We start from the raw sequence: 22279 nt of genomic DNA, 5'->3' as shown, positions 1-22279 counted from the left end.
AATTTTACATTCAACATTAATTCATATTAGATCGATATTTCTCTTTCAAGTTCGGAAAATTTTATATGTTCCTTTGAGATCATGGAAGACGAGAGCAAAAGTACTACTCTGCTTGAAATTGATGATAATATTATACGAAAACAATTGATATTAGAGGTAAGAGAGCAACAGAAGTCTTGTACTAGATATATGGTCATATTTGTAGTGATAGCGACTAAAATGGTGAATTGCTATTGGGTCACACAGGGCAGTATCATGTAAGATAGGGTTGACATCCACAGAAATCATGTGTTTCATTTCCTTTATTACCACTACTGTGTGTTAAATAGCATAAAACAGGTTAGGTTAGATTATGTTACGTTAAATAGCATAAAACAGACTATCGTCCTAGTTGAATGTAATAATTTTCACAGGCAACATGAACCAATGAAACCTACTTTTGTGGTAATATTTAAGTAATACTTGACGAGAATGGTTGAGCCATACCACCATCTTGGGGAAATTTTTCCATAGATAAAACTTTTTACCGCAATAAAAAAAATGGTTGGTGTACGTTTTGCATAATATCACTTTTACGATACAGTATTTTGTTTTCCTATATCTGAGGGAGCTGTCACTTTTCCCCGGTTTACTTTTTGAGGTCGAGGGTTGGTTCGCTATAATCTATAATTTAGTATTTATGAAATAAAGAAAATTTACTTACCTAACCTAACCTAAGATACTACAGTTATAGTATTTTCTGTTATTCTTTTAAGATAAAATAACATACTTTTTTGGTGCTACTACAGTATGCAGTCTACAAGGATATCTTTAGTTTAACCTAACCTGACCTAACTTAACCTAACCTGACGTAACCTAACCTTACCTAACTTAATCTAATCTAACCTGACCTAACCTAACATAAGCTTACTTAAGCTAAATATCTTGTAGATCACACACTATAATAGCACCTTTTTTTTAAGACACCATTACGTTCAATAATTTATCATTTATAAAATTAAGAAAATTAACCTACCAAACTTAAGCTAAAATAGTAGTGGACAGTAATTTTCTATTTTATTCTTTTAAAATTAAATAAAAGCCATTTCTGGCAAAAAAGATATGTATATGTATACTGTATATCCCTGCAGTCTAAGCATGGCATGCATGGCAAGGTTTTGTTATTATTTATCATTTCCCAACTTATCAGCTTACTAGCTGCTTGGGGCAGTTGGTCTCTCTAGTGATAGCTGTAAAAAGTGATATTATGCAAAACCCATTCCTTGTGTACTTTTTTCTTTTCTTAATGTGAGAGAGAGAGAGAGCTTCTACCACCTATAGAAAAAATTTCCTCGAGTGCTAAGGCCGGATCACTCTGGGCAAGTATTAGCATAGCTTACTACATACATGGGGGCCAACTATTCAGCTGACCCGTTTTCAAATAGAATAAAATTTGGTTATTACTGTACCTTCAAATTTGTAGGTATCCAGTAACAAGGAAAAAAGATTGCGTGAAATATTTAGTGTCTCAGCAATGTTAATGATGACTTTTTCTTCAGAGTCTTAACCACTGTGAAGTGGTAGTTAGACATGTCTCTGCATATTAGTCATGCACTGGATGATGATTATAAATTATCACTGAACTATGTCTGATTTTAACAAAAACTTACAAAAGTTTAGTAATGCTCATTGGTGTGTTCATGTTCATGCTTAAATCAGGCCCAACTTAACATTGGGTTTTCTTTTCATTTTCTAAAAAGGATAGAGTACTGTATACAGGTAGTGGTTTAATTTCAACTCTTAAAATTAAGTTTAAAAGATTCTCCCATGCCCCTACGTAGGATTTACATTCTCTGCATTAGAGAAAATATATTGGTGAAAACCTTAGTGGAATTTTGTTTATTAAAACTATACTCTGTACATAGAGTATAGGTATAGGTATTCTAGACATGAGATTAAGTTTAGCTGGCTTGTTCTGTTAACTGATTTCTACTCCCCCCAGACTTGAGCTTTGTTGACAGAAGTGAGGTTCTTAATGTGGAGATCATTACCACATTTTCTCAAGATTACACTTATTGTTTCATATAACCACCTGGTGTGCAATTCATGGATATTTGTAATCTATGAAATACAGTATGGGATGAACTGATTGAATATTAAGACCACATTGCTTATCTTAGTACTGTATGTCAGATTAAATGGGTTGTATAGTATTATGTATTGTTAGAAATGTTTCCATGTCAAATCATACTAAAAGGTATCTGTGTGATGTTCTTCTTAATATGATGGAATTTATATTTTGGAGCAGTATTTTGCTTCCCTGTCATTAAACATGGCCCCTATGTTAAGGTTAAGGAGAATGTTGCCAATGTATTGTTATATTCTTAAAAAAAAGTTTACTGATTTTATTGTTGTAATACACAATGTGCAAATCCAGTGAGGGAGATAGGAAAAAGTGAGTGTGAGTTTCTTTATTTTTTTAGTGTGACATTATAAATCTCCATGCTAAGCATTCGAGGTTTTGTCAATGGACTTAGGGCAGTGAAGTTGAATGGTAAGACTTTTCTTCTGACAACAGGTGACCTGAACCAACCTCACCTATACCAACCCTGTCTAACCTAACCTAATCCAATGCAAAAGTATCCTTAGATTGTTAGATGAGGTTGGTGTTGTTCATCCGCCATTATTAATAGTAAATACGGTATCTCAGAGGTATTGTCTTCTGGATCAAAAAGGTATCACATCAAGATTAGGTGCCTCACGTTGTTTCACCTGATGACTAAATGTCTTAAGTCTAACCTAACCTAATGCACCAGGTGGCAATAGGGTGTTGTGATCATCAGGTGAAATATGCTGAGGTGCTCATTCCTCACACAATCCCTATGAATATATCAACGGATCATCTCATATAAACCCTGACGATATTACTTCATTTGTTTCAATTGACTGAGTAAACATGAGTAACGAGACAGACTAAACTGTACCGCAACAGAACTAGTTACCTGGTCTGACATAATTTCATCTTGATCTGTGACTTAATTTCTTGAAAGTGATGTGGGTTGGTGATTCTGCAATAACTAATCTTCTACCAAGATTCACTGAGATCTTTATTTCCCTTAAGTTAAAATTGATCATGGACTAATGTAAGTTAAGCTCTTAAAGAAGGTTGGTGTTGAAGTGCAGTGATAGCATTATAACATCAATGTCCTTATCCTTGTGGCAGAGTAAACTTTCTTGTCTAATTTTTGTTGACTGCATTTATGACATTAGGACAAGAAGAGGGGAGGAGGCTTGAGGAATCATGGGACCTCCCTGTAGGTTCTTGTGTCTCACCTTGGATTTTAACTGGTGCCGCTAATGATTCGTACATTATTCACTTGGTCACTCACTCATTCTATTGGTCATATGTTTATTCACTTGGTCACTCACTCATTCACTTGGTCATATGCTTATTCACTTGGTCACTCACTCATTCACTTGGTCATATGCTTATTCACTTGGTCACTGACTCATTCACTTGGTCACTGACTCATTCACTTGGTTACTGACTCATTCACTTGGTCACTCACTCATTCACTTGGTCATATGCTTATTCACTTGGTCACTCACTCATTCACTTGGTCATATGCTTATTCACTTGGTCACTCACTCATTCACTTGGTCATATGCTTATTCACTTGGTCACTCACTCATTCACTTGGTCACTGACTCATTCACTTGGTCACTCACTCATTCACTTGGTCATATGCTTATTCACTTGGTCACTGACTCATTCACTTGGTCACTCACTCATTCACTTGGTCACTCATTCACTTGGTCACTGACTCATTCACTTGGTCACTCACTCATTCTTGGTCACTTGGTCACTCACTCATTCACTTGGTCACATGCTTATTCACTTGGTCACTCACTCATTCACTTGGTCACTCATTCACTTGGGTCACTGACTCATTCACTTGGTCACTCACTCATTCACTTGGTCATATGCTTATTCACTTGGTCACTCACTCATTCACTTGGTCACTTGCTTATTCACTTGGTCACTCACTCATTCACTTGGTCACTGACTCATTCACTTGGTTACTGACTCATTCACTTGGTCACTCACTCATTCACTTGGTCATATGCTTATTCACTTGGTCACTCACTCATTCACTTGGTCATATGCTTATTCACTTGTCACTCACTCATTCACTTGGTCACTGACTCATTCACTTGGTTACTGACTCATTCACTTGGTCACTCACTCATTCACTTGGTCATATGCTTATTCACTTGGTCACTCACTCATTCACTTGGTCATATGCTTATTCACTTGGTCACTCACTCATTCACTTGGTCACTGACTCATTCATTTGGTTACTGACTCATTCACTTGGTCACTCACTCATTCACTTGGTCATATGCTTATTCACTTGGTCACTCACTCATTCACTTGGTCATATGCTTATTCACTTTGTCACTCACTCATTCACTTGGTCACATGCTTATTCACTTGGTCACTCATTCACTTGGTCACTCATTCACTTGGCCACTCATGCACTAGTCTGGGGGGATGAAGTTCACGATCAGGTTTTCACATTAGTGAAGAAAAAAAATTATTTGTACCTGTGTTGAACATTCTTTGATATTTACTTCACTTTCAGCAAGTTCTTGTAAATTTCAAAGTACTGTACTGTAATGTACAGCATTTTATTTTTTCATATATCTTCAGGGAAATGTGCCACAGGAGCTTGACACCCTGTTTCCCAAGGCCTCACCCCATGAGCGAGCCACTACCATCAAACCCAAGCCAGGTAAGTGTAGGTAGAACCTATTAATTATTTTATTATTTGTTTGTCTATTTACTGTACTTATTTGAGATGGTTTGGGCATGTGGAGTGAATGGATGAGACCAGTTGGGTCAAGAGGTGCATGTGTTTGAATGTGGAGGGGAGGAGAGGAGAGCTTGGGGGAGGCCAAAAAAGACGTGGGGAGAGGTTATAACTAATAACGGCAGATATAAGAATTTGATGCGAGAGGCTGCAAGAGTACTGTGCAGCAGGGAGAGCTGCCATCAGATAATTGTGGCTAGCCCATGCAAGCATCGAAATGCCCGTAAAACAGTAATGATGATAAAATGGACAGCATAGTTGGAACTTTTAAACAAGTCTTGTTATTAATGAAATTAATTTTACAATTTACTTAGGGGGTTAAGGGGTAATTCCAAGTGAAGATCTTGAGGAAGAAGGATTAAGCTTCGCCCACTTTTGGCTTCCTTGGGGTTATTAATGCAGATGATCAGTCATGTTGAAATAGCTAACCAAAACGGTGGGGATGTCTTGAAGGGTAGTGTAGTGACAGATACTGTACGGTACTGGCCGGCCAGTTATCAGATAATGTCACCTCCCATAATCAACACATTCACTGTGATGAGTTATAATATACAGTATCTTGATAAGCCACTTTTTTTTCATTTTGGTTTGGACATCGGGCAAGTTAACCAATTCAGCTGATGTATGGGAAAGTGGTTCATTATAAGCTCTTAGGGCCATGGTCATTGTAGATGTCACCATGTGGTGTAACGTGAAACTAATCTCCAATAAGTTCCCAGGACAACAATCACTGTACAGTAGGTGTGTGTCACTGTGTGGTGTAACATGACGAAATTATTCTCAAATGGTCCCCACCACCTTGTTGTGTTGACCCTGGATGGTTAATGATTTATGTTGTCAGAAAGCTTAGTAAAGCCACAAATAGATTAATAGGTTCTCAGGTGCCTAGGTGATAGTATCACTATTGGCTGTGATGTTATTGACTAGTTTCATGGCTCAGGCCGCTGTTTTTCACCATTGCTCGTGACTCGGAAATTGTTGACTATATCAGGGGATCACTGAGAAACATAAGTTATGGCGAGTCGCAAACACTGTCGGTTTGAGTTATGGTGGTGGTTGTAATGTAATTTTGATGTTATTTAGATTTTTTTTATTTGGGCTTGCCTTAAGATAGCCTTTGGGAAGCTGTATTACAATTTATTTACACAGGGAATTTAACCTTCTCTTAACATCTTGTAGGAGAAAGAAATGTTACTTAGAATTTGGATCACCTAAAGATTAGGCACGCAGCTTATTTCACCTGCTTATTAAACAACCCAATGCTACCTGGAGACTGGGTTAGGTTACCATTAGGGTGTTTAATCATCAGGTGAAATAAGCTGGGTGTCTAACCTTCAAGGTGTGATAACAAACGTATCCCAAATGTATCCTGTGAAAAATATAGGCAACCTTGACTTGCTTATCTGGTGAACTGCTTGTAGATAATACGTTACAAAAACATGTCTATGTATATTGTATACTTGCACTGTGTACATTGTATACCTGCACTGTGTACATTGTATACCTGCAATATGTGCAATGAAAGATAAAAGTCGTGTCGTGAAATTTGGTGAAAATATATGCCAAAGGTCTAAACTTTGGTGCGCTCCGCCTTGTGGTAGGGGGCTCTCATAATGTTTCACGAGTTATATTTAATCTTGGGACAAAACCGAGACACGACTTTCGTCTTTGATTGTACATTGTATACCTACACTGTCTATGTACATTGTGTACCTGCACTTTCTATGTACACGTTGTATACCTGTACTGTTTATGTACACATTGTATACCTGTACTGTCTATTTATATTTTATACCTGCACTGTACATTGTATACCTGCTGTGTACATTGTTACCTGCTGTCTATGTACATTGTATACCTGTACTGTCTTTGTACATTGTATACCTGCACTGTCTATGTACATTGTATACCTTCACTGTCTATGTACATTGTATACCTGCATTGTCTATGTACATTGTATACCTGCACTGTACATTGTACAGTATACCTGCTCCGTCTGTGTACATGTTGAATCTGTGTGAAATTGCATGACGATTTTACCAAACGCAAGCGTAAAAAATTGCCGACTATTATTAGGAAGCTTACCAATCCACAGCAAAATGATTAAGGATGCTGACAATCTTAGGTTGATGACTAAGGATATTAACTGCTGCTTGAATATGTGCTGGTACCGTGGAGTAACAGCCCACAGTCGGAATTCTCGAGGGTTTGTGTCGTGAACTGCCTTAAGTTAGCTTGAAGAATTCGTAAAGTTATCACATCATTTAAGCTTTTATTTCCTTGTCGTTACCTCAGTAAGCCACATAGATACATTATGAAATACAAAATTGACGGAGATATTAGGTCGCAGAAGAAACAACTTAAAGATGGCGGGCAATATCGATGAAATCACAGACAGACTCGCCTAAATCGTGTCGTGTCCCCAGTAAAAATGACATAAGAGTATTTAATATAGTACAGATTCCGGAAACACCGATTCATGAGCCCATAACTAGGACTGTTTGTAGTACAGTTTTGATACTTATTATGGTGATAATAGTTATTTCTTGAGAAAAGTTTCAATATCACCAATGTATTCAGCATTAAAAACTATATGGAAAGAAGGAAGTCTTTCATGAGTCATCATATGCCGGTGTGAGAAAACTTATCACTTGTACTGGGATTGTTGCCGCGTCACCATGACCGTCCCGGGACTATCGACCGTGGTCCCTCCGCCCAGGAAGCACCCGGGTCCTTTGTTTGTCGCACTTTAAAACTGTTTACTGGGGTAGAGAATGTTTGTGAATGGGTAAATAGTATACCATTCAGTGGTGAACGGGTTTTACATTACGCTCAGACGGTGGGATATACTTTTATGTTGTTTTTAGCAGTAATAGTGTGACCCGATTGTGGAAACGGGTGGGTAGTGAATAGCGATCCCAGGCAGACCTGGCAGGTGTGGCTCACCACCTTGGGGAAGGCTGCCCCACGCTGTTTCTGGCTGCTGTTGCTGGATGACTTAAACTTTCTTCCCTGCACCATAATACAATACTGTGCATCACGTCTCTTGTATCATGCCCTTGTGTGTGTTAACCTGACCCCCCTCTCTCCGAGTACTCAATAAACTAGGTTATTGTACTCAAGGAGTTAACTTATGAAGGGGCTACCATATCAGATATCTTAACCCTTGATTCAGTGTTCTCTTGGGATACTCTTGTTGAAAGGAGTTAATCGTTAATGAATCCTATATGTCAAGTTTTATTTACATAATTATACAGTTGTTCGTTGGTGTTAAGTTTTTTATAATTAAATTGTTTTATATCTTTTTTTCGAGTATTAGCCTACCCGGACACAGGTCACCAACCCACATCGGGCCAAGGGAGCAAAAAAAAAAGTACCGTAAATAAATACAGAACTGGAAAAAATAAAATAAAAGTGAGAAACGATGTGTAAATGAGGCACACAGTCATATCAGCAACATCTGGGATAGGTAGCATAAGGCACAGCGGGGTCTGATTCATTCACCACTATCATTCAATATCTCTTGGTGAAATATAGTGAGAAATCGCTAAATTCTCTCAGTAGGTGGTATTCGTAACAGACGACAGATCTCTAAAAGTCTGGACATTTAAACTCAAGTAGATGAATAGTAAATAGATGAATAAGAAGTAGATGAGTAAATAAGTAAAGTAATAAATGGATGAGTAAATAAGTAGACAATAAGTAGATGAGTAATTACGTAGACAATAAGTAGATGAGTAATTACGTAGACAATAAGTAGATGAGTAATTACGTAGACAATAAGTAGATGAGTAATTACGTAGACAATAAGATGAGTAAATAAGTAGACATTAAGTAGATGAGTAAATAAGTAAACAAATAATAAGTAAATGAGTAGATAGTCATATCGTGGCAGTAGGATCATTAATTCATTAGTATGACCAGAGCATTGTGAGGGTGAGGTTTGTGTGTGGTGGGATGATAACGCTGACTCATTATGGGTAGCAAGAAGGCCACACCACAGCGCAGGAAATGTGCTGGAAGGTTCTCCAGTCTTGCCCACGCTATCTCGCGGGCTCTGCCAATCTCCCTGGAACCTCTCCTTGTCTCCTGTCCTCACTATCTCTCCCTGTCCTTACTTATTAACATAATTTAACTACAGTATTACCCTTTGTTGTCATTTGAATCTTGCTGGTCGTAACTGAGCAGCTGTCCTTATTACAGTAACTCCTCTGTCTTATTCACTGTGTTGTATTGGGTTATTAAAAATTCCAACTTCCATACGTATATAAGCATTGGCCGAAGATAACAAGGGCAGCGAAATATTACCTTGTGATACTTGGCAATGTATAAAACTGCTTCTGAATCTGGATAGGCTTGATAATTTTGGGAGACCTGTAAGTAGGGCGGCCGTAGGTAGGAACGTGATGAAGTTGTTGAATCGGTCCCTGACCTGCGTGAAATATTAGTTGAAATAGTGGTAATGGAAGTTGTAGTAGTAATAGTAGCATTTAAATTAAGAGTAGGAGGAGGAGGAAATCATACTTTAAAAATTGGTCATTAAATTCTTCAGAAAGTCTGAGAGATGAGGGGGATTGGTAGCTAAAGATATCCCGTGAAGGCATCAGTCAACTCAATCATTTTCTTGGATTTTGAATGAGTTTCCAAACGTCAGTATTTGCTGTCACAGAGGCAGGCAAAACGATGTCGGCTTGTGAGGTGGCACAAACCCCAAGAGTCACTCACAAATACCTCGACACGATATGCAGTCAGAATTCATGAAACCCAGCTTATCTTGGCCTAACCTCTGTACCCTATGTGTAACCATCACCGGGATGTATACAATATAACCTTGGTGGTAGGGGTTACATCTTAAAGTAAAACTTCTATTCCAGTGTCCTGTGTATTATATTGTAGTCTGAGGTCCAGTGGTACGTGTAGCCAGTTAGTTCTCTTGGTGGGTGGATCATTGTGTGTGGTGGGTGGTAGTGTAGTGGGTGGATCATGGTGGGTGGTAGTGTAGTGGGTGGACCATTGTGTGTGGTAGTGTAGTGGGAGGATCATGGTGTGTGGTGGGTGGACCATTGTGTAATAATAATAATAATAATAATTAACGGTTTATTGAAAAAATTCTGCAGCCCGAAGGCTGAAAATATACATTGGACATAAATGACTTATTACATACATTGGTGGTTTAACAAAAGCCTTCATTAGAGAAAGGTAAAGGAACATACAGTGAACATACAGATTAATGTAGGTGTTGAACAGCAAACTCGTAGTATAGTAACTCCCTCCCAGATGGTGTTAGGAGGAACTCACGTGATGTAGTAGTTCCCTCAGATGGTGTTATGAGGGACCTGGCGTGGTGTAGTAATTCCCTCGCAGATGGTGTTATGAGGGACCTGGCGTGGTGTAGTAATTCCCTCGCAGATGGTGTTATGAGGGCCCTCACGTGGTGTAGTAATTCCCTCACAGATGGTGTTATGTGTGTGTGTGTGTGTGTGTGTGGTAGCTAGCCTAGTTATCAGGAAGATAGTGAATCACTTAGGCTCAAGGAGTGTCTGATGGCGATATGATAAGGTTTCCAGGTCACTTCTTGTCCGCTACTTTGTCATGTGTCAGGTCACGAGGAGCAGTGAAGCCCACAGGATGATGGCAATGTGAGCTGGTGTAGCCCTGGCACTCACTCAGCTTACATGACACACACACACACACCCAAAAAAATATTTATATACTACTACTACTACTACTACTACTACTACTACTACTACTACTACTAATAATAATAATAATAATAATAATAATAATAATAATAATAATAATAATAATAATAATAATAATAATAATAATGGTTGCCCCTCGTGTAACAGGATGGCCGACCCAAGGGCCACCTAGGCGTGAATTTGTTTAAGGTGTAGAAGCTGTCGCCAACACAACAACCACACTCTTAGGTTAACGTGCTGATTGACCCAGTGTCAACGAATAGTCCGAGAAGACCGGACAACTCGCCAACTGCACTGATTAACCATTACCCCGGAACACGATCCGCAATTCGATTAACATCCAGGTTCCTAATTACTGCTGGGTAGACAGGCAAATGGCGTAAAGAAAGTTGCTCATAGCTTCACACACGGGTCCATGACAAAAACCCCACCGGACAAAATCCCCAAGGACAAAAACCCCAGGACAGAATCCCCACCGGACAAAAACTCCCCCTCTACCGGACAAAAACCCCATCTCTGCTGGACAAAACCCACAATGGACAAAATCCCCTCACAGTAAAAGATAAAACAAAATCTATTTATAGTTTTTAATAGCTAACATTATGAAATGTAATTTACCTGATAAAGAATAAACTAAAACTATATAAGCATCAACATTTACCTCAGGTTAAAAAAAATAAGACAATCTATTTGGAGTTTTTATTAATTTCTTACAAAACCACTTTGAAAATATCTCTTATTGCAACCTAACCTAACGGGTCCCCTGAGGTCTCAAGAAGTGAGGACAGTAATGGTAAGATTTAATATCAAAGTGGGGTTTTTGTCCGTATCCCTTCACACCCACCCACCCACCCACCTTAACCTGCCATCATCCTCTCCGTCACATCGTCAGGCCTCGAGTATGTCTCACACCCAGGCTGTCCAGTACATCATCAGGGCGACTCTCTTATTTTGTATGTGTGTTGTATCGCCTACCTGATACGCTCGCCAATACACCGTCACCCCTCCTCTCACCTCTGTTACCCCTCCTCTCACCTCTGTTACCCCTCTCTCACCTCTGTTACCCCTCCTCTCACCTCTGTTACCCCTCTCTCACCTCTGTTACCCCTCCTCTCACCTCTGTTACCCCTCTCTCACCTCTGTTACCCCTCCTCTCACCTCTGTTACCTCTCTCACCTCTGTTACCCCTCTCTCTCTGTTACCTCCTCTCACCTCTGTTACCCCCTCTCTCTACCCCTCTGTTACCCCTCTCTCACCTGTTACCCCTCTCTCACCCCTCACCTCTTCTGTTACCCCTCTCTCACCTCTGTTACCCCTCTCTCACCTCTGTTACCTCTCTCTCACCTCTCTCATCTACCTCCTCTCTCACCTCTGTTACCTCTGTTACCTCTCTCTCACCTCTGTTACCTCTCTCTCACCTCTACCTCTCTCACCTCTGTTACCCCTCCTCTCACCTCTATTACCCCTCTCTCACCTCTGTTACCTCTCTCTCTCTCACCTCTGTTACCTCTCTCTCTCACCTCTGTTACCTCCTCCTCTCACCTCTGTACCCTCTCTCTCCTCTGTTACCCCTCTCTCACCTCTGTTACCCCTCTCTCACCTCTGTTACCCCTCCTCTCACCTCTGTTACCTCCTCCTCTCACCTCTGTTACCCCTCTCTCACCTCTCTACCTCCTCTTCCCTCTCTCACCTCTGTTACCTCTCTCTCACCTCTGTTACCTCTCTCTCCCCTCTCTCACCTCTGTTACCTCTCTCTCACCTCTGTTACCCCTCCTCTCCCTCACCCTCTCTCCTCACCTCTCTCCTCTCTCACCTCTGCCTCCTCTCACCTCTGTTACCTCCCTCTCTCACCTCTGTTACCCCTCCTCTCACCTCTGTTACCTCTCTCTCACCTCTCTGTTACCTCTCTCACCTCTGTTACCCCTCCTCTCACCTCTGTTACCCCTCTCACCTCTGTTACCCCTCTCTCACCTCTGTTACCCCTCCTCTCACCTCTGTTACCCCTCCTCTCACCTCTGTTACCCTCCTCTCACCTCTGTTACCTCTCTCTCACCTCTGTTACCTCTCTCTCACCTCTGTTACCTCTCTCTCACCTCTGTTACCTATCTCTCACCTGTTGGGGTTCTGCTGTTGTCGCTGCGGTCTTTATGGTGGTATGCAGGCTTTTCCGGACCCAGAACCCAACCCAACCCAGCTATCGTAACGTACCCCTAAACAAACCTAGTCTAGCTTAACCTAGACTATCGTAACATAACTAACTTAATCCAACTCAGTCTAACTTAACCTAAGCTATCGTAACTTACTCCTAACTTAATCGAACCCCTTAATCTATAAGCTATCGTCATGTAACCTTAACTTAATGTAACCGAATCCGCGAGCTTATTAGTAAACGCTTCGGGTACGACTCGTGGTATTTTCATCAGCCTCGTTCTTACCGTATTCACCCGGTTGTTCGTGATTACTCGGTGCCGGATTAAGTACGGTTTAGTGTGTAGTTAGTAAACGCGTCTTATCCCTTCACTTATTTTTTTTCATAAGGTCTCTGTTTACCAAGGATGAGTGTGTGTGTTTGCGAGATAGAGAGAGGGAGTGGGGTGGAGTCAACACATGTTAATATGCATATACAGAACAGTACACAGAGAGTGGGTTGGCGTGCGAGCAAAACATGTATACCTTCCTGCCTCCACTGTTGTTTTTGTATATAATTATAAGTATATATTCAGTATAAGGAAAGATGTGAGAGTATCATTATTTAAAGATTAGTTTGTACACAGTTTGTCCCTCACTCCTACACCAATTGTCTCTCCCTCCTACACCATATGCCCCTCCCTCCTACACCAGATGCCCCCCCCCCTCCTACACCAGATGTCCCTCCCTCCTACACCATATGTCCCTCCCTCCTACACCACACACTTATTTGGGGTAAGAGAGCGGCCGGTTGTGTGATTTGCAAACTGCATCCATATAACAAGCACTTCTGGACTCGCCATTTGTAATCGTAGTTTCGTTCTATAAGGAACTCTTCCCTCGCCTTTTCTCCCTTGATAATTACGTCACCGGGGAGGATGTGCCATTGGTTACTAACGTTTTTGTTTTTCAGGGTGCTCGATTCCACAAACTTTGCATGTATAGTGTCTAAGAGTCCAAATGTTTGTCTATCAATGTTATTAACAACAACAATAATAATACAACAACAACAACAATATCTAGACGGTCCGTCCCTCGTAACGATCTTCAGGAGTGAAGTGCTTCCCCATCTGGAGTACTGTACTGTCACCCCATCTGGTCCCCAAGATATGCTAGGGACTGTCAGTTGGTTGAAAATGTTCAAAAGAGGGCCACCAGACTGGTGCCTGCACTTGGGCACCTCAGCTACCCTGAGAGATTGGAACTCCTGAACTTGCCTAGCTTATACTACAGACGGGCAAGGGGGAACCTTGTTGAGGTGTATAAGCATCTCAAGGGGCACAATTCAGTCGATTTCCTTACTTGGAGCTGGCGGACGCTCGCCCCACAAGGGGTCACAGCTCAAGATTGAAGAAGCCGCAAGTCCAGAAAACCGTGAGGGCCAACTTTTTCGGAGTGAGGGTTGTAAACTCTTGGAACAATCTACCAGAGAGTGTTGTGACAGCACCGAGTGTGAGCTCTTTCAAGACAAGACTTGACCAACACTGGAGCGGGTTCAGGTACATTCAGGAGCAGGTGCATGCCCAGTATTTGCCAACAGTGCGTAACAGAGACGTGACCGATCGCCCGGGCGGCGAACGAGCCGATAAGTGGCGAAGAGGATAAAAGTAAAAGTAACAGTAATAATAAGACAACAATAATAGTAATAATACAACAACGTCAATAATAATAATAATTATAATAATAATAAATGATGGTAATGTTGAAAACAGGGAACATACACACTATTAGATCTCAGATGCATTACACAACACGTGACAGGAATTACGACTCAAAAGTCGCTTCTAAAATTAAACATTTCATTGACCTCCACAAGAAAAACACGAATATATACATTCATAGTAGATTGGTTAAGGGGTCTTACTTCGCAGGTGACTTGGGTTGCACGTGTGTGTGTGCGTGCGCGCGTCCTCTTTGTCTCCTATGAAAATGTCACATTCCCAGAATGTCTACTGCCAGCTAATGATGACCTAACCTAAACTAAACTAACCGAATCGCTTCAGATTTGTATCCCACATGGCTTGGCAGAACACGATATGACCTCATTATTTCGAGATATTGTCCCCCCAGCATGTCGAGTAGAGGCTATAATTAGATAGCGTGTTGTCATATTGTGATAAGATAGACCTAATGGGTAAATATATAAAGGGGTCGGGTCAGGGCATGCTGCCTCCCGTATAGTTACCAGTGATCGGCAAGTGTGCAGTTCTTGATGAGATGTTGATCATTTTTTTTTATATGGTTTATTTTAGGCTGTGCTGAGGATGGCTTGGTGGGTGAGTGTCATGGGTCTGAATGTATAAGTCATGTTTTCAGTATATATTTCATATTATTGTGTGTGTGGGGGGGGGGATAGGTGTGTGAGGAACAACGAGGAGCAGGAAACGTGTTGCCTCGCCTCGCTTACCCTCACCGTCACACCTGTTACTCTTGAGAGGGAAAGTAAGAGGTGTCACCTGTTGTGTCCCGCTGTATCCCACCATTCCCGCACCTCGTCCTCCACTCCCTCAACCTCTAAACGTGAGCCAGAGGACACACCCGTCTGATTTCATTCGTTAGTAAACGATCCATGAGAGGCAAAGTGACAGACAGGGATCTTTGGAGTGAGCGACATGCAGCATGTGGGAGGTACAGTTGGGACGGGTGTTGGTACTTGGGCCTATCTACGCTATCGTACAAGGAAAGTGTATAACAAAATTAGTATATCTGAACTATAATGCAGTGGCTGTCATTTATTATATACTATAAATTTTTTTTTCGGTGTATTTACATAAGGTTTTGTAGTTGAGTAATTTTTTCATAGATTACTGTGAGGCCAGAGCGTGGTGTTGTGTAACGCGGTGTGTATGTAACTCTACCTGGCGGGCCACAGCGGCACGTAACGGGGACCACTGGAGGGAGGAGCCGCCCCATATAGTATTAATGTGTTACGGTAGAGAATGTTACCAAACCTTAACTGTATATGACCACATAATGACACTGGGCTCCACCAATGTGTCCCTAGAGAGATATAGTGTTTGACTCAGTCTGATAAGGTACAGTACATTTACAGTATGTATGTATATATGACGGCGCTAAACTCCATACCGCCTTTACATAGAAATTTTCATAGATAACGCAGAGAAAACTATTTTTTTTTACTCCAATAGGTTCATAAGCTAGGTTAACATCTCTGTATACTCAACTCACTCACTGATTAAGAAAGCATCGTCTTGTTCCTGATTGGCAGCTATGACGCACCCTGTAATTTTCACCCTGATTAGTTCTCCTCAGGCGTGACGAACACAAGGTCTTGCGTTTTGTGCATTTACCACGCCTCTCACATGATATATAGGCTGAACGATTGATGTACTCTCTCTCTCTCTCTCTCTCTCTCTCTCTCTCTCTCTCTCTCTCTCTCTCTCTCCATAGCCTTCGGTAACTGGGGAGAGGTGAAAGTGGGCAAACATGGACCCCAGCTTGACATTGTGTGTGTGTGTGTGTGCAAGGTGGGATGACGCGGCGATTTTGCTGTACATTATTCTCTCCCATCCACTCTTCCTCCCTTCTCTTCCCCCCTCCCATCTCTTCTTCCATCCCCTTTCTTCCACCCTTCCCCCATCTCTTCCCCCCTTCCCCCATCTCTTCCTCCTTCCCCCTCTCTTTCTCTCTCCCCTTCCCCTTCACACTCTTCTTTTGTTCTTCATCTTTTCGATTTCCTTTCCCCCCTTTCCTCATGCATGATTCTCTCTCTCTCTCTCTCTCTCTCTCTCTCTCTCTCTTATTTCAACTTAACTTACAATTTTCACTGTGTGTTACGATGTAGGGAGAGCATCAGTTCATCAATCTTCTTCACTCTGTAACCAAAGACAGACGAAGATGATGAAAACGACCTTGGTGGGACTGGCAATGTTGTGATGATAAGGTGGTACTGTAATCGAGGTTGTGATCCGCCACCAACTGTGTCCGGTCAAGGCTATTGTTGTCATCCCAGGATAATGATTTTTATATTGTTCATTGAATTTGTATGACGCTCTTTCGTTCCTTTAGTTTACTCCGTATTCATTAATTAATTGTGATTGTTAGTTGGTCAGGATTTATCGACTAAGAGTATGTATGACTGCCAAATATCGAGTTCAGGAAGAACCTAATGTAATTATTGTTGAACTACGTTTCACGTTTGGTAACTGGATCTTATTTGTTTATGTGAAATTATTATAATTAACGTATTTGATCTGTTTTGTTAAATTAGGTGTTATCTTTGCAATCGATAGTCTATGTGGCACCAGCGCACCACTTTTAGTGACGTCACCTGTTTTCGATAGTACACTGGCACTCCTTTTTTCCTGATATCGTATTTCGTAACACTGACTTCAGTTGTATACAGTACAGTACTTAGATTGCTTATATAAGTGTGTTCTGGAAGGTAGCTGTACTCCAGTAGGTCCAATATTCCTAAACACATAATACCTCTATATAAACTTTCTGAATTAAGAATTGAAGTCACATCCAGTACGGTGTTTCTTAGATTAGTGCAAATAATTTTGTTAAAAATTATTTACACAGGAATTATTCTATTGTATTGTTTTTGCTCTTTCCTCTCACGTTTTACATTCGTCTTGACCACTTTACGGTTACTTTCTACCCTGACTCCTCCAGTTTGGTATTTCATTTAATTTTGGCATAACATTTAAATAAACTATTATGCACATGGATTAAGAAATTCCGTGATAAGAGGCGATTGTGCCCAAATTTTCTTTATTTCACTGAAAGTAATGGCGTTCATCTTTGATTTGGTGCCTTAGCAGGTGTTCGCATTTGATGTGAAAAGTCTACTTTTTATTGGCAGTTATTGGACTATTAGTCACGTATATTTTGGGTAGTAGGTACGGGGCTCTGGAAGGATGTTTACATTGTTGAATGAACGTCAGATTGGCTGACACTGTTGATGTTGGCTCATGTTCACATGCCATGCCGCACTATTAATGTTGGGTGGTGTGTATACTTTATACAGTATTGTACTTTAATTTATCCTCTTTGCCACCGATCATTTTTTTAGCTGCTTAAGGCTGTTGGTCACATCTGTTAAGCACTGTTGGCAAATACTGGCTCCAGAATGTACTTGAACCTACGCAAGTGTTGATCAAGTTTGGTCTTGAATGAGCTCACACTTGGAGTCGGTTAGGTGAACCTCAAAATTTGTGTGTGAGAGAATGAACTTATGTGTGTTAGGGACAGTGCCTGGATCACCACTCATTACTGGCCTCCCCCACATCACCACCTTATCTCATTCCTTCCCTCACATTGACCTTTACCCTATTCTTTTACCTAATCCTTTTCTTCCTCCCCGACTCTAAACTTAATAATTTTTATCTCATCCCCCTGTTTGCTTCCTCCCTTAACCTCCTTTTTCTTCTCCTTTCCCTACCCCTCCATGTCTTCCCTTTAGTATTCAAACTGTACGTATATCTTCCTCCCACTCTTCTCCCTTTCTCTGGCTCTGTGGGGTCCTTCTGTCATTCCTTTCATACACCTCTTTCCCTGGTGTTTCTCCCACTTTCTTATGCTGACCTGACCTGACATGCATTTTGAGTGACCTTAATTGAAATTGTGCTGCCTTGACTAACTTAACCTAACCTAAAAATACTAAATCGCTAATAAAATTTTAATAGTATCACTGTGTATAATGTAAATAATATTCAGGAGTACCCACTATAGACATACACTGCAATAATACCCTACAGTAAATGCTATGAAACTCACTTTAGATGTCTGGAGTAGTTCCATGGCGTCATTGTCTTCTTTGGCATTCTTGCATTGAATGTCTTTGGAATCTTTCTTTCAGGGTGGGGCCTTGATATCGGCTGACTTGTTTATGAGTTGCTATCTTGATCAGTGCACTACACCTTTGAACTCCTTTAAGGGCGACTTTTATTTTATTTTGTAAGATGAGTACAGTGCATTGAATTTGATCTTGATAATGGACCACTTGGGGTTTTATTGGTGGTGTGGAATCCTTTAAGGTTACTCTTTCTTAACTTTATTTTCAGTACAGTAGTTCTTACCTTTATTTAATGACCTACACTGCATGTACATAGTTTTTATTGGAGGTCATTTCAACTATATTCTAGCAAGACAAATCCACTGTTGATTGGGCTTTGGAATCCTTTGGCTTATTATTTCACAGTTATACAGTCTCTGGACCCACCCACTACTGATAATGTGAAAAATTTAAGAATATGACTTTGTTGCAGGCATCTGTGTGAAGACCAGAGATGACCAGAAGAATAAAGTGTTCATCAATGTTTGCACCTCTGATGCCATCCCAGCTCCTGAGGACATTACTGACCAAGAGTTGATAACCATCCTGGAATCAGAGGCCCCATCAGATTTTCGTGTGCCCATGTCCATCGGCCAGCCCCACTATGAAAAGGACAAATGTAAGATGATGTGATATTGAGGAAGAGTGGGTAGTGAAGTAAATGTAAAACTTCTAAGTGATATGAATCATACAAAAGGGCCGTTGGTGCCCAAAGTACAATACAGTTTGTGCCTCCATACACATAATGGAATTGGTGGTGTGAATAATATTTAGGATTTGTTAGATGTTTATTGAAGGCTGCAGAATCTGATAGAGAATTTAATTTTCTGATTATTTCAGCGGGTGAATCGTGTGTTGCATATGATGTCATTATTAGCCCCCAGTTTTTCCTCAAGATGACTGACAATCCACTCTTCCATAATTTCTTCATGATTGCTACTTTAGAGGGGTTAGAGGAAAAGTACTCACTCAAAGTAGACAAAAATGGTAAGCAAAGATTATGATACATTATTCATTGTATGTAGGTAAATGTACTGTACTCTGTAATTTTATGGTGTTTAGAATACTATAGCAAGAGAGTCCTACCATACTCAAGATTATATACTATTGTCTGTCTGTATCTGAGGTTAGAGGTCAAGATTTTAATTGTTGTAGCTAATCCAGGTACAGTTGGGGGCTTTTCCAACTGTTACATTCAGCATTGTCAACCCGTGGGGTGTGAACCCTGAGAGTATCGACTCGTGAATCTGAAGCATTCACAAGTGAAGGGGAAATTGATTGATTGTGGTAATTACATCCCTGGCGACGCGACAGCTTAGGTCATATGTTGCCGAGTTAAAATATAGGCCTAAAAGACTCAAATCAAATAATGCAAGGTATAAAACACAAGTAATAAATAGCAGCCTATGTGTGTTTTTGTTTTAATAGTAATATACTCACTTACATGAGCCCACTGGTCATTGAGTAAATGGCAAGTTTGAACAGAGTACAGTAGTGAGGAAACATTTGGCAGTCCTAGGAAATTTGGAAAGACTCAAAGCAATATCAGACATATTAGAATAAAGTGGAGCTGGAGGTTGGAATATAGCTATTGGTAACATATTTTTCATAAATTTAGTGCTATAGTGCACCTTGATATGATCCTGATGATTTTCTGTGCTAAGCCACCTCAGGGTTAGTCCCTTGAACTTTGATCTTCTGATTCATATCATAAATGAAACTTTGTGACAATTGCCAATCTGATACTTTGTCATATCTATTAAATGATAATAGTTGCTTGGAAAAATTTTAAGTTCTAGACACGACTGTATATATAAGTACGGTATAATGAGTACAGTAATGTACTGTAAGTAGATTGACGTGAAAGTCTTACTCCTGTTTTTGTCTTGGTCGGATGATCTGAAAGTGATAAACTTTACCAGGTACCAGTATGAATACATATACTTTACTATTGAAATACAGCAACTGTTAATGTAAATAATATAGTTACTATTAATCTACAGGATGGATTGTAATGAAAAACAAAAAATACCATGGAAGCATTCCAGAGCAGACTGTTCGTACAAATATTCCTCTGGTGCAAGAACTAAGTAAAGCGAGACACTGGAATCCAGAGGACATACCAGGAACTTCATCAGGCACTGCTCCCCCCAGTCAGCCACTAATAACTGAATTATCCACAAAAACCTTAACTTCAAGCCCTGTGAAAATAGAAAAAAAGAAACCCAAATTCTTGATGAAAAAAATTCCTGATAAAAATGGTGTAGAAAACTTAATAGCTGAAATTAATTTACCCAGTATGGTTAGTAAGTTTACAGTGAAGATTCAACACTTTTCTTTTTATTGCATCTTGACATAGGCAAGCTTCATAATTTGTCCATTAAAATAAATACAGATGGTGAGCTTACTAACTTACCTATGTGAGTAAAGTGAAATGCTACAAGATATTCAAACAATGTGTAAACTTGATTAATTTTTGTTCGCTCAACTTTTATATGTGTTGTGAGAAATGGGTATATTTTGTTGTATAATGCTGTTTATATTTTAATGATAGCTACTTGTATGATATTTGATCACTGACAAGCATAAAACTTTGTAAATAACAGGTGACAGGTCATGAGGTTGTCGTAGATGTTGGTGGAGATCGCTTGGTTGTCGAGAGTCCCAAGAACCTCCTGGATGTGTTTGTTCCACTATCCCTTGACAGTAATAATGCTGAAGCTCACTTTGTTACATCTACAAGGGTAATTATGAGATTTTCTGTTTCTGTATATATATTACTTGAGCACAATTTTACTATTTCAAACAATTCACTTACCTCAAAAGTCTGCTGCTATAACACTTAAAAAGCCATTTTTGAGTAGCTACATTTTCTCTTTGCAGGTTCTTGTTGTTAGAGTTCCAATTCTTCATACGTGATGCCAGGAGTAATGGCTTGCTTGAGGCTTTTAATGTCATTCAGCAGGAGATGAGTTCATTATTATTTTTCTCAGAGTTGGAGAGACAATTGTGAGAAAGCAAAAGTTATCTTCAAAAGGTATGGTTTTAGATTCCACTGTTATTTGCTCTTTAGATTTTTCCTTTACATTACTTTACTTTGCTCTTATTACATCCACTATAATTTTACATTTCAAAATTGATGCTGAATATCCTACACAATAAAGGTTATTCTGAATTTAAACTTTTACAATTTTTTCCTGTCCTGAATATGTAAACAAACAATTAAAATAAACATTTAAACATATTTTATTCTACACAGCTTTTATTTCTGTATAAGGAAACTGAGAAACTTTTTAGCGAGAGAAAGGGTTAGAATCTCTGTACAAATGTTTTGTTCTCTACCTGCCATATATATTTTACTTACTCTTGCATTATAATGTTCATTGTTTAAAATGTAGTTACTGAGAGACATAACAAGGAAAATCATTTTCAGCATTTGAAAGTGTGAAGTATTTATTAACATTCCTTATTTACCTTTACACTCACAAATTAGGGTGCCATAATACAGTAAATGGATAACTCATTCAGGTATAATATTCATAATACATCCATGGTCATTACTCTATTGTAAAGATAAGGATGATACTGTATGTTTCAGTACTTTTCATTTAATAGTTAAAAGATTTATCCTAAAATTCCATTTTGTGGCTGAGGCACAAAATTGGGTTGCTTGAGCAATGCTCACTTGGCTATTGGTTTAGATCTGGGAGATTTGGCATTAGTGACTGGGACTAATC

General features: G+C 39.8%; 1 protein-coding gene across 2 annotated transcripts; it reads left to right on the top strand.

The window, feature by feature from the left end:
* The first annotated feature begins 43 nt into the window (after positions 1–43).
* On the top strand, positions 44–21791 carry LOC121868359 (PIH1 domain-containing protein 1-like). Of its 2 annotated transcripts, XM_042368877.1 has the most exons (7): positions 44–156; positions 4694–4775; positions 18976–19161; positions 19383–19529; positions 20546–20844; positions 21149–21286; positions 21426–21791. In XM_042368877.1, exons 1-7 carry the CDS (start codon positions 82–84, stop codon positions 21459–21461), a joined length of 963 nt encoding a protein of 320 aa, XP_042224811.1. In that variant the 5' UTR covers positions 44–81; the 3' UTR covers positions 21462–21791. The 2 variants fall into 2 exon arrangements, with proteins under 2 accessions (XP_042224811.1, XP_042224812.1); XM_042368878.1 differs by lacking the exons at positions 44–156; positions 4694–4775 and adding an exon at positions 15340–15370.
* The last annotated feature ends 488 nt before the right edge of the window (positions 21792–22279 follow it).

Source organism: Homarus americanus, unplaced genomic scaffold (assembly GCF_018991925.1).
Source record: "Homarus americanus isolate GMGI-L3 unplaced genomic scaffold, GMGI_Hamer_2.0 scaffold19318, whole genome shotgun sequence".
Taxonomy (NCBI): domain Eukaryota; kingdom Metazoa; phylum Arthropoda; class Malacostraca; order Decapoda; family Nephropidae; genus Homarus; species Homarus americanus.
This window is presented reverse-complemented; position numbering and strand designations above follow the sequence as displayed.

Bases quoted from the DNA above. Each gene is read 5' to 3' on its own strand.
- LOC121868359 (XM_042368877.1), top strand. From the start codon at position 82: ATGGAAGACGAGAGCAAAAGTACTACTCTGCTTGAAATTGATGATAAT. The intron at 157-4,693 runs GTAAGAGAGCAA...ATATATCTTCAG, and splicing joins GAAAACAATTGATATTAGAG to GGAAATGTGCCACAGGAGCT. The intron at 19,530-20,545 runs GTAAGCAAAGAT...ATTAATCTACAG, and splicing joins ACTCAAAGTAGACAAAAATG to GATGGATTGTAATGAAAAAC.